Source organism: Rattus norvegicus, chromosome 9, assembly GCF_021556685.1.
Source record: "Rattus norvegicus strain SHRSP/BbbUtx chromosome 9, alternate assembly SHRSP_T2T, whole genome shotgun sequence".
NCBI classification, from domain to species: Eukaryota; Metazoa; Chordata; class Mammalia; order Rodentia; family Muridae; genus Rattus; species Rattus norvegicus.
The window spans coordinates 109,246,515-109,262,381 of record NC_141542.1 but is presented as its reverse complement, the minus strand read 5'-3'; the positions used below and the strand labels follow the sequence as shown (position 1 = coordinate 109,262,381).

At 45.5% G+C, this 15,867-nt stretch overlaps 1 protein-coding gene across 3 annotated transcripts in view; it reads right to left on the bottom strand.

Annotated features, from left to right (window-relative positions):
* Farp2 (FERM, ARH/RhoGEF and pleckstrin domain protein 2) overlaps positions 1 to 15,867 on the bottom strand; it is a 108,161-nt gene that overhangs the window by 35,234 nt on the left and 57,060 nt on the right. For all 3 annotated transcript variants that reach the window (XM_087566513.1, XM_087566512.1, NM_001108233.2), the window contains 7 exon segments: positions 15,675 to 15,789; positions 15,113 to 15,260; positions 11,432 to 11,527; positions 9,438 to 9,601; positions 9,063 to 9,131; positions 8,085 to 8,142; positions 5,865 to 6,120 (listed from right to left, as the gene is read on the bottom strand). In XM_087566513.1, the coding sequence (XP_087422639.1) occupies positions 5,865 to 6,120; positions 8,085 to 8,142; positions 9,063 to 9,131; positions 9,438 to 9,601; positions 11,432 to 11,527; positions 15,113 to 15,260; positions 15,675 to 15,789 (906 nt within the window).

Sequence of the window (15,867 nt, the reverse complement as noted above, 5' to 3'; positions counted from 1 at the left end):
AACCATCAAAACTAATAACGCTCACTGTTGAGCAGGGGAAGTCTTCTGAAAACCTTGGCCACTGACCCAAAAGGAGAGCCTTCCCTTGCAAGCCAGAAAAGCCTGGAGAATAAACATTCATCACCTAACTACTGACAGACCTCAAGCAGGCCTTTGGTCTCCTGTAATACAGAGCTATCCACAGTGCAGAGCAACAGGACTTTAAAACAAACTATGCTGACATCACATCCTGCATGCTCAAGTCTGCAAGCCAGAGGTTCACAGAGATGGGGGTGGAGATTAGGAGACTTCAGCAAGGAACTCCAGAACACAAGGTACTAGAAGATAAGAAAATACAGGAATATAAAAGGTTCAGGAAGCGGTATCCAAGTAACAAGAAAGAGAACCATCACTGTTAGGTTTGTGTCTCAGTTGTGGACATGCTCTTGAGAGATCAACGGAAAGGTCACATCAAACACCTGAGAACCCTGAAAAACACTGGAAAGAGCAGAGAAGCAACAGTCACAACAGTAGCATGGCTACGAGAAATAGCAGCTTCAAAACTGCATAATTAGTAGCAAAAACAAATGGGGGAAAATGTAGTGTAGGGCTTCTGGCCCTTTAAAAAGCCTTAGCTGTTAGAATTGCTTGACCCTATGACCTTCAGTGTTGGTTGCCTCTTGGATTTCTGGGAACAGGACAGGATATAAACAGCCAGCTGAGGCTGAAGGGAAGGGAGTAGCAGAGAGAGAAGAGAAGGCAGTTGGTGGAGAAGACATTGTTAGGAGATAGCTGAGCCAGGAGAAGTTGAGCTGAGCAGATAGGCTACAACAGTTGTTACAGCTTGGAGCTGCTAATATTGGGGACACTGGGAGAAGGAACTGTTTAAGCAGACTGATGGGGAGGGAGGGATGGTTGAGAGAATGTTTGAAGGGGCTGGCCTGGAAACTGGAAGGAGGGCAGGCAGGGAATTAAATGAACTGGTTATTATTCTAAAACAGCTAGCCATTTTACTAGGTCCCCTTTCTACTACTCCTGAAAGACACGAGGACACCTATCAGGGTTGGAGAACTAGTCCGTCTAACAAGGTTCTGGATATAACTAAGGAGACCAAGAGACAGAGCTGTCAACACTGTGTAGCACTTTCATGTCCACCTACTTTGAGGAGCCATTCCAGACCAGCATGTACTGCTCAGAGCTATGCATTCACTTTACTTTCTTCAACCTCAGCACCTTTCCCACTGACCGGTTATGAAGTCCACACCTCAGGCTAGAGACACTGGCCAACACCAGGAGGTGAACAAAAGAAAGGCTTAATGTTCATTCTGGGTTCAGTGGCTTTGGGCCAACTGAAGCTTTTCTAAAGCAAGAGTAACAGGGCAGCTCAAGAACAGTGAAGAGAGGTGTAACTTGTGACAGGACATGGCGCCCTTTGGTTCTCGGCTCAAGCACCTGCATACTATGACCTACCAGGAAGGGGAAGGTCAAGACACTGAGCAGAACTCAGAAGAAGGCACAGCTGATTATGAACACCCTATTACCCATCACCAGTGCTACCAATAGTATATCTGGGAGGCCGCGATGCTGTTTTTGCACCTCTCCCACTGCAGATCATGTGGGGCTATGGACACTGGGAAAAGGGACAGACCCCCACATACCTGGCTGGCCTCCTGAGTACCAGTCTAGGCTTTGGGACCTGAGGCAGTATCACTAGCCTGACTTTCCCTACAAGAAATGCTAAAATAGGATGTGAAATATTCTAATCGAAACCTAACAGGCAGACATAGGAAGCAGATCATGACTTGAATAGATCAAACACTAACTGGCTTGTGGCTGCTTGTTTTGAGACAAATCTCACTATATAGCCTACACCAGCTTTAAACTCAAGGTCCTTCTTCGTCCACTTCCAAAGTGCTTGGATTGCAGGTGTGCCACTATGCCCAACCATGTGAAGGATAACCGGGTAACTTAAGCACATTCTCAGCACTAGGATAGCAGGGAGCTATATCATTTCATACGATAATGAACATGCAGGCTCATGTAACAGAGTACCTTGTGTTCCAGAGACACTTTCAGAATCCTGAGGAGAGGTATAATAAGCACACCAGGGGCTTCTTTAAAGTACCATAGCCCCCAATCAGAAAAGGGAAGTGTGCCAGTAAATCCCTATAATCCCAACACTCTGGGGGTGAAGTCAGGGCTGGGCAGCTTAGTTAGAGCTTGCCTCAGAGTGAGCAGTACAAAGGTGACTGGGGCAGAGCTTGGTGTCAGGCCCAGTGCTTGCCCTGCCGAGAGCTGGTGCTGCTCACAAAGTGTGAAGAGGCAGAGCGGGTGAGGCTGACCATCAGCAGTGCTGAGGGGCGGGGACTGAATGGCAGGACAGGATTGTTGGACTTCTTTTCTTGCTTTTATGTATTTAGATGTCCCCATCCCTCCCTACCTGCCTGCCATGAAAGAACTGACTAAGGAAAGTGAGGTTCCATTAACCAGAAATAAAAAACAACAAAACCTTTTTATAGGAGGCCTAATAGAAGATGGCTGACAACAGAAATCACTGAGAGGAGAGGATGCGATAACTCTGACTTAGAGGAGGTCCTATTCTGTCTGATGGGACAGCCCCTTCCCCTCAGCACTAGCTTTACCATGATGTCACCAGCCTGGTGAAGGCTCAACTCCTACCATACCTGACCTGCTGCCCAGATACTAGGGAGGGCTTCCTAAAAAAAACAAATGAGCCCTGGGTTCAAGGTCCAGCACCTCACAAACTGGATGTGGTGTAGCATGCATGCCCCTAACCCCGGCATTCTAGAGAGGAGGTAGAAGATCAAGACATTTTTGTCTGGAGAGCCAGGGATACAAAGGTCTCAAAAAATCAAACCAACCACCCAAAAAAATCAAGGACAACTTTGTTGTTTTCCTCAGTGTCACTGTTAAGTGGCACTGACAGAGAGGGTGGTCGTGAATACTAAGGTTAGAGAAGGACATTATAAAGGTGGCACATAGTAGATCTCCCCATAACAGGAAGACTTCCTTTAGGAAGGACACACCGGAGTGGCAGCTCTGCTCTAAGCGGTGCTGCCTTATATGCATGGAATGCAGCACCCCACCTCTAAGAGGGGGGACAGGGTAAACAAGAGCAAGCACAGAGCAAGCCCGGGTTGTCTGGACTAATGAAGGAAAGAGACTGTAGTCTACAGGGCTAAGGAAGCTACAGAAATGAGAAGACTACTGGGCGTGGTCCACGGTTCGGGGCGGGAGGGGGGGTGTTGAGCTGTTAGATCCATGTGTTCAAGGCTAGCTTAAGGTGTATGAGTTCCAGGCTAGCCTGGGCTACACAGTAAGACCTTGCCACAAAAAGCAAAAGGAAATAAAACCAGGATACATTTACCCAGAGCATCCTTTCTAGAATCTAACCAATACAACAAGAAGACACAGGTGCCCACAGTGTGTCAGAGACCAGCACAGTTACTCCATTCCAGCACAGAGCCAGAAGCCTCACAAATGAACACAAATGAATGCTTACCATCCCAGAGGAGGCTGGGATGTACCTCCGTGGCAAACCTAGCATGTTCAAGGACCTAGATTCACACCAGGAAAAAAAAGTTATTTCCACAGGACATTCTGAGAAGAAAACAAAACTTTCAATGCCTATTGCACTGCTAGATTAGAGCAGAAAGGACCACCACCAAACCAACCAACCAACCAACCAACCAAGACCCACAGTTGCCCAAACAGACAAATAGAGCCAAATTAGCCAGGGCTGGCTTCACCCCAGCCAGCACCTGTGAGATGAACATCAGCCCTGACCCTCAGAGTACTTGGAACACATCCAGAGAGTACCCATCAGGGCTACCTTAGCATATACTCACTGGGCCCCCTCACTGCTCTGGGACTGAGCCATGTACTCAACACCATCTATGGGAATCAGCTAGCATTGTATATTGGCCTGCATGTGGAGGTGGCCCCGGGACCTTAGACCCCCTGATGCAACCCAGCATCACTCCTAGAGAGAGAGAGGATTCAAAACCTTGTACATTCTGAAGCACTTCCTATGATCTTATCATTTTAAAGAACTTGCTAAGTCAGCAAAAGAAATCGTCTCCTGCACCAGCTGATATTATGGCCTTCAGAGTTCACTTATGGGCCGAGCTCTACGTGGCTACGACCATATGACCTATTGCACCCATAATGAAGATGAACAGAAGGAAGCAAAGCGGCTCACACTCCCACTGTGCTTTTAGTCCAATGTCCCTGCAAGCCTACTCTAAACACAGCACAGCCTTGGCCTCAAGTCAGCAGCAGGGAGAGGCATCACCAAAGTCCCAGGACCACCTACCTCTACATGTAGGAGGCTACGGTCTCCACTGTCCTTCCTGGGGTTAGGATGCTGTCAAAGCAGTCTGCAGGGATTTCATACGCTGCTGGCTGAACAAACTAAACGAAACCTACATGCTAACTCATCATGGGAAGCCTGAGTCATTTTAAAAGCAGCATCAAGGGGCATAACGCAGTCTCCTATAATTGGGCAGAAATCAGAATAACACACAGCCTCCTACAGATGGACAGGAATCAGAACTGCAGAATGTTTGAAATGTGTAGCACCAGGTTTTACTTGAGTTCAAAGCAGGTCTGAGAAGAAGCCAATGCTGCAGAGGCCAATCCATCTGTCACTATAGGAATGGCTGGAAGTGCTCTTCTGTCTTAAGAGTAGATGTGAAGGTTTTAGCATCCCTCACATGAGAGCGTTAATTCCTGGACATTCAAAATAGTATAATCTACCAGTAATTAGAAAAATCCTGACTGTAGAGCATGAAACTTACTCACTTTCTATGTCTGAAGCAAAGGATGCTGATCTCTAAGTATACCAATGGGGGCGAGCATCTGTTTATAAAGGAACTTGGGAGGGGAGGGTCAGAATGGGTTTTTATCTGTCTGCTGTCCTGGAGTGGAACTCTTTAAGTTGGGCTGGAAACTGAAAGGGACTCTCTCCCCACTCGTCTGTGCAAAAGGGTTGCTGAAGAAGAGGCTCGTGTCCAGGGGTGCCTCAGCTTCGGAGTCCCATGAGTCTGAGTCTGTGCTGCTGGAGTGTTCGGCTGTCGTGGGAGGGTAGCTGAGCTGCTCTAATTGGTCAATAATGTCAGAGAACTGGAAGGCTGAGCTGGACTCGGAACGGACAGAGTAGGCTGGGAAGTTGACCATGGAGCTGGCCTCAGACTGATTGGCTGAGCTGGATGTATGCAGAGAAAACCCGCCGTGCAGAGGCATGTTATTGAGGGAACTGTTATCAGACTGGTTGTTCCTAAGGGAGCTAGTTTCTGAAGGACTCAACAGACTCTGCATCAGGCTAGCCTGTGCCTTCACCTCAAACAGCTCTGAGGTGTCTGAGGGATGCACATTGCCATTGAAATCACTTCCTTCCCCAAATTCAAGGTCATCTTCTACGCTCATGTCCACTGCTTCAGTAGAGTATCTATCTGGACTGGACTGCGCAGACTCTGGACCACACAAGGCAGGGGACCCAGTGGACTGCACAGGTAACAGGGACTCCTGAAGAACTAAAGAACTGTAAGGGAAAGAGAATGCCTCAGAGCCTCCAGCAAAGAAAGAGATGTCTGCTGGGTCATCATCTATGAACTCTTCAGACACCTGCAGCTGTGCGCTTGTCAATGTGAAAACAGGGATTCCTCTGAGGCACTGCTGGCCACCCTGGTACTCTCCACTAGGCAAGAAGGAGCCTGCAGAAAATTCATCCTCACTACTGTCATTTTTACAAATAGCTTTGAATCCCCTATTGGTCCTCCCTTTGCTTATGTCTAAAGCATTGAGACTCTGTCCTCTGGGGCAGGCAGAACCATGGCTGTTCACAACACCACAAAACCCAGCACCTGGACCAGGCTGGAGCACAGGGGGTCCAGGGAGATGGGCCGACTGTGTGCTGGGGCCTTCAGATGATGATGGTCTGCTGCTCCTCTCTGCTGCTGTGCTCTTGATGTGGGGAGCCTGGGGATCCACAGGGGAGCTGCTGCTGTCCTTCACACTGGGCAGACCAGGAGAGGACAAAGAAGTAGGGGGTGGATAAAAGGAGGCATTTGCTGAAGACAGGGAGGCAGAAGTTCTCAAGCCATCGGTGAATGAGATGCTCTGGGGGGTCAAAATTAAGAAAAGAAAAAAGGAACATAAAAATTATACAACACTATTACGAATTGGTAAAGTCAATCGGGAAGTACAGATGCTTCCAATATCTGTGTCTTCTTACAACTTTCCTAGAAAGGGCACCTGAGTAGATCCTCCTTTCTAACTGAGGCTTTGGTTTCTGTTTTGAGAGACTCTCACTGTAGTCCTGGCTAGTCTCAGACTCTGGGATTTTAGATGTATGCAATCATGCTGGGCTGACTGCAACCATGCTCTTGCAGCATGATGTGTCATAGTAAAGAGGAGAAGCTGTCATAGAGAACCACATGGCATGTAGACAAGGGTTTTGTAGTAGCCCTACTCATCCTAAGTCTATAAGCAAATACATGTTCATCTCTCTACTCAGCTACGGCCACCACTATGGTGTGACACCAGGTGACAGACATTTGCATATAGTCCTTGATCTTGAGTGTTAGATGTTTAACACCGCTAAGGAGTGGGTACACATACCAGTCCACTCCTGAGTGCAGTGGAAGGCTGAAGTCACTGATTAGGATGCCCCTGGCCAACACAGGTGGTGTAAGAGCCCTGGGACATTCTGAAAGTGCTAGAGTGGACCCAAGGATGAGGGAGAAGAGGTTTACAGCTGGATGAGAAAATACTAAGGGGCAGGGAAGTAATCATACCACAGTTACTCATTAAGAAGTTGGCTAGAATAAAATACACCCACATAAAATTGAGTATTTCCAGGGCAACATGTCCATAAGTAATACACCTTGGTGTGTGTGCGAGTGTGTGCGTACGTGCATGTGTGTGCGTGCGTGCGTGCGTGTTACGTCACGGCATAGGAAAAAAAGCAAGTGCTATTGCAGGGGGCCCAGTAACTAGCCTTGTATAAATATAATAGCTGGTCATGATTTAAAATTAATCTGCTTTCCAATGGCTATCATATTGCCTCGGTTTGGTTTGGTTTTGTTTGAAACAGTGTCTTCCATGTAGCTTAGGTAGCCTTGAACCCCTGAGCCTCCTGCCTCAGCCTCAAAAGTGTTGAGATCTAGGTGCCACTCATGACTGGCATATGGCCTCTTCTTAATCACTCAAGCACATTTCTTTATTTTCTCTGGATTTTAAAATAAATTCGGTAACTAAAAGCTTTTAAATGTAACTTTTAGACTATCTTTTAAAATTCAATTATAAGATGGAGACACCCAAGCACTAAGATACAGGGCCCAAAAGATGCTCTTGGAAACCATGCTTAGCATAAATAATAGACAACCAACCAAAATGAGCAAAGTGCACAGCATGAACTACACGCAGGGAACTGGGGCAGCACAAGGAAACAGTCACATAATGGTTCCTGAGAACAGGACTCATGCCTGAGTGTGGGCGTTAATGCAAATACTAACGTGGTAAAAGGCAGACCTACAACACGAATTAGTCACTTATGGCTGAGCATACTGGCATGGAGCAGCTGATATCTCGCTGGGACGTCCCTGCCAAATGTTCTCCTGTGAGGAACCTGTACACATCTATGCTCGTCTTCGCTTTAATAACAGCTATGATCCAGCGAGCACATCAGACTTTGTGAAGCTGTTTCCTGCTTTCTACTTCTATCAGCTTTTAAATCCACTTAGCTCTCCTCCCATTCCTTCACACCTCACAACAGCATAGTGACTGTGTCCAATCACTGGATGCCCCATGCTCCATCTTCTCCAGCGGTCCTTTAAAGTGGCACATCGGTCCAGGAGAGGCTGCAGTGTGTTTAGAAGTCACCTGCACAGCTGTCCTCTAGCGACTGCACCACACCATGACTCATGGTGCAAAGCTCACAGCTCTCTCGCCATCTAGGTTTCATTGTGAAGTCAGAAGTGTGCATTAAGTCATGTGAGCCTTTTTACAATCCTGCAGAGGACTTCTAGAAGAGTACAGCCTGGTAATTAGTACTGCTTATGGTTTCAACCAGAAAGACGAACCTGTTTAGGCAGATCTCCAGTCAGAGTATGAAGAGACGTCCGAGTCTTACTGTGCCGTCTGCAAAACAGAGAAGATGCTGTGAGGCTCACCCTCCTCATCTCCCTGTCTGCCATCACCCCACTCCCAATGCCTCTTCCTAGAACCTCAAGTCTGTACTGCACCCATGAAGTGAGCTCACATGAGAATATGACCAAGATGGGTGGAAGGCTAAAAATGGGCAGAAAAGTGATCAGTCATTAAAGTGGAAAAGAAACCCTAGAGGGACACAGTCTGTCCCTCATGTGAACTTTAAGGTTGCTTACTACACTATCAAGGTTAGAGCTGACTGTCCATGTGACAGGACCTGGGGTCACCTAGGAAACCAGCCTGTGAGGGATCATGTAGCTTCTGGGTATGTGGTGAGAATATGCTGCTTGTGTTACCCTCCTACTGTGAGTGGATCCCTCCCTGAGGGAGCGTCCTAAACCTTGGAGCATGAGCTGAGGGCAGGCATCTGTCGCCCTGCTTCCCTGCTTTGACGTCCCCACTATGATGGACTGAAATCGGGAACTATAAATCAAGTTGGCCCCTCCTCCCTTCAGCTACTTCTGCCAGGTATTTTACCACAGCAAGAGGAGAAAAAGCTAAGACACCATATTAAACCACATACACGGGGTTGGGGATTTGGCTCAGTGGTAGAGCGCTTGCCTAGCAACCGCAAGGCTCTGGGTTCGGTCCCCAGCTCCGGAAAAAAAAAAAAAACACATACACACGAATTACACAGTTTAGAAACTAAACTGGTATCTGTATATGAGCACAATTATCTCCATGAAGACATTACAAGCCCATTTTTAAAAACAAAAACAACGAGGCAGTGGTGGCACTGTGCACATGTGGTATACAGACATGAATGCAGGCAAAATACCCTTACACATAAAATTTTAAATAAAATAGAAATTTTAGAGGTCTACATTTTCTATTAATGCCACAGCATTTACCTTTCGTATGGAATTCTCTTCGTCCCACCGTCTCTGATATAGTCTACCAGTTGTTTCTGAGTTCTTCCACTACAAATAAAGGCTCAGTTAAAACAGAGCAGTAATCCAGAGCATTATCTTCCAGAGTTAGGAACAGAAGTAAGACTGCCCGATGTAAGTAACTCAGTTAAACTTTATAGTAAGGATAGCCAATTTTCTGGGTGGCTTTTGTTAAGTCTATTTTCTCATAGTTTGAATATTTATTTGATTTTTCCTCCTATGTATTCTCCTTCACAAGAATTACTCTTGAATACAATTACCTGCCTAGCGTATGGCACCTCCCTCCCTGTCTCTACCTTTTTCCTGTCCCCAATAGTCAGCTACGGCCAGCCCTACCTGTATCTGAAGGAGGAGCCCCGACTGAAGAAGACAGCTTTTGCCTTTGGCTTAGGCTGGTCAGAGAGTCTGAAAAAGGTGTGGTGTTCTACACATATCTTCCAGAAATTCTTACATTCATCTCTGCTACCCAACAAGAACTCTAACGTGTCCTGGTAGGGCCCCTGGAACAAAATACAAAGGTTCAGGAAGCAAGCCCAATAATAACATAAGTTCTAGAAGCAGATCACACAGCAGCCAGTTTCAGAAATCATGAAGCAGATTCAGGCATGGGGTCACATGCCTTAGATAACTACACATTGCAGTTTTCAGGCTCAAAACAACATGAGAAAGACACTGCTGTTCTAGAAGTGAAATTCTGAGCTCTAAGACAAGTATTTTGAACCTTCTGGTATACATTACCAAGTCACTTTCTAGATTCTTTTACTTTGTCTTAAAATTTTAGGTACGTAGGGATTTAAATGTTACTTGAATATATACCATTCCAATAGTTGCTTTTGTGGACTGCAGAGTTTCTCTTCTACCTTCCAAGAAACACCTTTTACTCACAGAGACAAAGGAAGCCTTTAATTTGCATCTTTTCATCCACAGAGAGTAGAGAGTTATTGAAACAGTAAACAGCAGATCCCTTTCCTTAATGCGGTCTGTTAGCATGGGGCTATAATCGCAGCACTTGAGAGTCTGAGTCAGGAGAATCAGGCAGTTGTACACAGTCAGCACAACACAAAACCCAAAACCAAACAAAGTAATAAAAACCACTAACCCACCAACCAACCAAGCAAACACACAGACACATGCAGAAAGGCAGACAGACTCATGCTTTCATGTCTCTACTAAACTCGATACTGCCCACAGTGCACAGGAGCGTGTGTGGGATTGGACAAAAGCCCCGTGTGCTTCCTAGGAGCTTAGAGACACTCTTGTGGCTGGTCCAAGGGCTGAGACTCCCCCGGGACTGGAGTATCCGTAAGCCCAGCCAGGTGGCATCTCCACCTCCAGCCTTGTGGCAGCTTAGCTGATCTATTGTCTCCTAACTTCCTTTGAACAAACAAAATACAATTTGAACAACTTCCTTGAAGCACTGAATTCCCCCAATGATCACAGTACACAGTTACTTTTTGTATTTATTCAAAGAAAATTTTTTAAAAATCAAATGCACTGTTGTTTTTTGCCTATAAGTGTGTCTGTGTGAGGGTGTCAGATCCCCTGGAACTGGAGCTACAGACGATCATGAGCTGGGAATGAAACTCCAATGCTCTGGACGAGCAGCCAGTGCTCTTTATTGCTGAGCCATTCTCCAGCCCTACATTTTCTATTTCTAATCCTTCAGTGTGATTATTAACTTGTCAGCTGCTGTGGATTGAAAACTCTGTAAACAGGAGGGTGCTGTTTTGTTTAGACTGGATCTTGCTATATAAACTAGGCTGATTTCAAATTTCATAATTCTCCTTCCCTGCCTCCTGATTAAAAAGAAGTTATTATTTCTTGATAATCAAGGATTCTTCGATTAGACTTAGCTAGAGGTCAATTTGTTATGTGTGTGCGCCTGCATGTATGTATGTGCAGAATACTGTGGAGGAGGTCAGAAGAGGGGTTGGACCTCCTGAAACTGGAGGTACAGACAATAGTGAGCCACCATGCAGGTGCTGGGAACTGATCCAGGTCCCCTGCAAGTGCAGTCAGTGCTCTTACCTGCTAAGCCATCTCTCCAGCCCCAGAGATCATATTTTTAACTAAAAGCACCTGGGAAGGATGGGGAGGCCGCTTAGCTCTGTCTGGGCAGAGGTTCTCACTTAGCATTGTGAAGGGTTCAGACTACCCTCAGCATGCACCTTCCTAGGCCCAGCCCAAGCCTGCTGGCCCTCAGGGTGATCTTCCTGCCTCTGCATCTAGAGTGGTGAGATTACAGATGTGGGCCCCAATTTTATACCAAATGCTTTTAAAGAAAAAAAAACTTTACCTAACAATATTAAATGCTTCAAAATAATACTTACATGGACCTCAGGGTGGAGTTTGATAAGAAACCTTTTCCTCTTGAAGCTTAGTTTACGGACTTTGGACCAGTTGAAAGTATTGATTTTGGTGGTGCCCTGAAATATCAGAGACAGACATGCAGTGGAACATTCGTATCAACTTAGGTTATATGACATCACTGATAAGCAATACAGCAATTCAAGTGACATGTCACCATTTCATCTCTGACAGCTCTGAATCCAAAGCCAACATCACATAAAGACTATTTTGCAGTGTGATTTAAATTTCTTTGATACAGTTTTCTTACTACCTTAGATCCTCTGCAAGAACAGTATGTATTCTTTTAAAATTGTATTTATTTTTATTATTTTTAATTATGTGTATTTGTGTGTGCGTGCACACGCCCACATGAGTGTAAGCATCCACAGAGGCCAGAACTGTCTGTCCCTTGGAGTCGGAGTTACAGGTGGTTGTGAGACATTCAATGTGAGTATGAAGATCAAACTCAGGACCTCTGGAAGAGCAGGATGTGCCCATGACCACTGAACCACCTCTCCCACAGTGTGCACTCTTAGGCACCAGGCAATCTTTCCAGTCCTATCACTTTTTTTATTTGAGAGTTTCATTGTGTAGCCCAGGCTGGCCCAGAACTCTTTGGATAAACCAAACTGTCTTTGAGCTTCCTCAGTCTTCCTTCTGCCTGCCTCTGGAGTATTATAAGACAGGTGTGGGCCACCATGCTCAGCTCAACAGTGACAATCTTACTCCACTTTACTTTGACTTTGTTTTATAAAATTAGACATAGTTACTTTTTGTGTATGTATGTGTACTCACATGCCACAGTGCAGATGTGGCTGGTGGTCAGAGGACAACTTGTGAGCACTGGTTCTCTCCTCCCATGTGGGCCTGAGACCTGAACTTGGATCATCAGGCTTGGCAGCAGGGGCCTCTATCAGCGGAGCCATTGTGCAGGCAGGCCTAGTCCTGTTTCTAAACTTAGAACTACTGTTCTACTTTTTTCTCAAGCCCTCTGGTTTGCTTTTAGAAATTGCTGTTTTCTCTGTAATAGGAACAGAGTAACAAGACTCAAGCCTGAAGTAGTAAAACTTCCCTCTCATTCTTGACCCATTCTTGACTGAGAGCCTGTCAGCTGCAATTACCCTTTGTAGGACCTGTAAAATCACCAATTTAATTTGTATGGAACTCTGTGTGTGTGTGTGTGTGTGTGTGTGTGTGTGTGTGTGTGTGTGTGTGTGTGTGTGCGCGCGCGCGCATGTGTGCATGTGATTTCCCCACAAACAACAGAATACTATATAGAGTTTTGAATCTTTCTCCAAATGAATATTTCATGAGGAGCTGAAGAGCATCCCTTTCCAGTGTGCAGCTGTCTACAATACAGAAGTGTATAACTTATTTAAATGGACTTTTGGATGGTTATTTTCTAGTATTTTACAAATAAGACTAAAGTAAAAATTACAAAAGAAGAATTTTATATTTTGGATGAAGAGCTCTCTTGCTTCTCATGGTCACAACACAGCAAACTTCTCTGGTCACTAGAATCTGGTGGGTGATATGCCACATCCTCCTACGGTTTTGTTCTGTCTTTCTGTCTCTTCCATCTCTGGTACTAGCTGCTTCTTCTAAAAACATTTAGTTCCTGTTCTTTGGGTACTGACGTCCTCAGGTGCCTGGGACTCTGTTCACATGCAAGCATTTAAAGAGCCAGGAATGTGACTTTATGGTTAGGACTCATTGACAGTCATCAGTGAATGCTAAATTAGGAATAAATCTGAAGAGATGTGGATGACTATGTGGTTAAAAGGACATCTCAGCTGTAAGAGACAAACTACTAACTCTGTCGTAAAGAGCACAGAGGTTTAATCCACTAGCAGTAAGGACAGATGGTTGTCTGTTCCTCTGGGTGTGAAGCTCTGAAGGGTATGACATTTCCTAGGGGCTCAGCTGGGACCATGTTACCTGAACTTAATCACAAAAGACATCCAATAAGTCACGATGAGGGCTGTATTATTAGAAGTAAAAGACACTCTTCAATAATAATGTCATAAAACATAATGAAAAAGAGAAGACCACAGTAAATGATCCAGACTCAATAGTCTGAGACTGAAGATGTGATAGGTAAATGATACATCTGGTCTTAGACTACAGTCTGTCCTGGAGGAATACAGCTATAAAAGGATATCACCACTGGGCCCGACAAAACAACTGACATTTTATTAATAAAATGATCTCATTTTAATTTTTGATCTTATAATTTTTAAATATTAAAATTTATTATTTATGTTGTGAGTGTGTGTGTGCATGCACGTGTATATATGTGTGTGTATGGGTGTACACATGCCATGTCACATGTGTGGCAAGTTACAGAAGTCAGTTCTCCCTACAGGAGAACTCAGGTCCTCAGGTTTGCCAAGCAAGCTTACACAATGAGCCATGCTGCTGTCATGCTAATTTTTTCTTTTAAGGCTTGCTTTGTTGCCCAGGCTGGCCTTGAACTTGTGATCCCCTGACTCAGCTCCCTGACAATTGGGATAAATTATTATTGGTGTCAGCGATAAGTGTACTGTGATTATGTAAAGAACACCATTTCTGTAGGAAATGCATACAAAGGTCTGAGGGATGGTTTTAGCTACTTTGTGGGCTGTTCTTTCTTTCACTCTTCTCTACCCCTTTCCTTCCACACTTTCAGTCCTAACACTACATAAAGAGAAAAGGAGTAGACGGGAAAGGAAAGAACTCCCTGAGTAAAGTCTTGGGGCAGAAAGGGGCAAGGTTATCATTCGACTACTTCCTGCTGATGGGGGCATTGAGTTCCTTGGGGCAGATCTGATCTTTGCTGTCAGGATATCTGATTTCCTCTTGTGGTTTCTTCTTTGTGCACAACTACTTAACAAACTGAGAGCAACAGCCGACCAATGACCTCCCCTGGGCTCTACCGTTTACCCTCTCTGTGCCATCCCAACACTCGGCTGCTCAGAGGCGCCTCCACACCAGTGCTGCTGTCGCAGGTTACTGGCATCTGCACCTATGGCTGCCAGGTAGTCGGCTTTTCAGAGCAGCCTCCAGTTTCCTGTCAATCTGGCCAGCATGTCTAGGGCTTGACACATGGAGGGGCTGTGAGTCTACATTTTCAGGGAGGTGCCTTGTTTCTAACGTCGTCTGACACATACCACGAGGGGAGGCCCTGTACTGCTTCCCTGGCTCTGCCAGCTTGGCTGCAACTGCTCTTCACAGAGAAAAGCCAGACTCTCTATTATCAAGCTCATGGTATCCAACTGAGCTTCCTGTCATCAAAAGCGCTCATAGCCCAGCAGAGCTGTCACCCCTAGAATATCCACAGCCCTTCAGACAAGACCCTGAGTCCCAGTTTAAGATCCTAGGGGGTGACTCTGGTACAACAATAGAATAAACACTGAGAAGGGAATGGATCCCTTGGGCAGTGGTCAGTCCTGAAGGTAGTTGGGGGCTCATGAGTTCTGGAACAATGAGCAGAGTTTTACTGTGGCAGAGAGGGACAAGGAAGCAGCTTCTTCATTGTAAGAGGTCAGATCAGACGATATGCTAAGATTCTCCTCACACATGGCACTCACTTATCACAACAAAAAATCTACCAACAACAAACCGTATCTACACACCGTGCACTAGGATGGCCTGCTCTGGCCTCTCCCTGCCTGTCCACCTACCTGGAACACGAGGACGCCCATGTGAGAAACTGCCAGATTAATCTTGGTCCCTTCTCTGTCAGAAGCCATGTGAAACCTGATGCCATACATTTCCAACTTTCTTGCAATCTCAAGCACCTGGAAATCTGAGTCCGCAGGAGTCTGGCCCCTGTATTGAAGGACATTTTAACATATCAAAACGTGTGTTGTAAAAGAGTCAAAGTGTATGAAAAAGTGAGTCAGGAAAAGTCAGAAGAAGCGGCCAACAAAGCAACGTGGGAGATGATGTTAGATGGCAGATGGCTCACTGCTACACATGCAAAGGGTAGAGAGGACGCTTCATTTAAATTCACTAAATGGTCAGCTTTACAACTTTCTTGAAGTTATATGCAAGCAACACATCTAGCTACCAAATAGTAGGTTGGAGGAAATGTCATAAATGATACTGGTGGGCGGTTGTATGCTCTGAGACCAGAGTACAGCCTCTGTTACTTCAGCTCAAATTCTGCAGACACCTGAACAACAGTTCCTGGTTAGCCATCTTTAATGTAGCTGTAACTCCATCACTTCGCTCCTGACTCACGTGTGCCTTTGATGGAAGTCGAGTATCTTGTCCAGGGATTGCTCCTGGTTGGGCAAGTAGTCATTGGCTTTGAGGTGTTCTCGATCCAGGGTTTCATCATAATCTCCGATTTCCGCTGAGAAGAGATAATGATAAGTTGTCACTTGGGTTTTGAAATAAATCTGTGCATGTAAATGTTTTATATATTATTTTT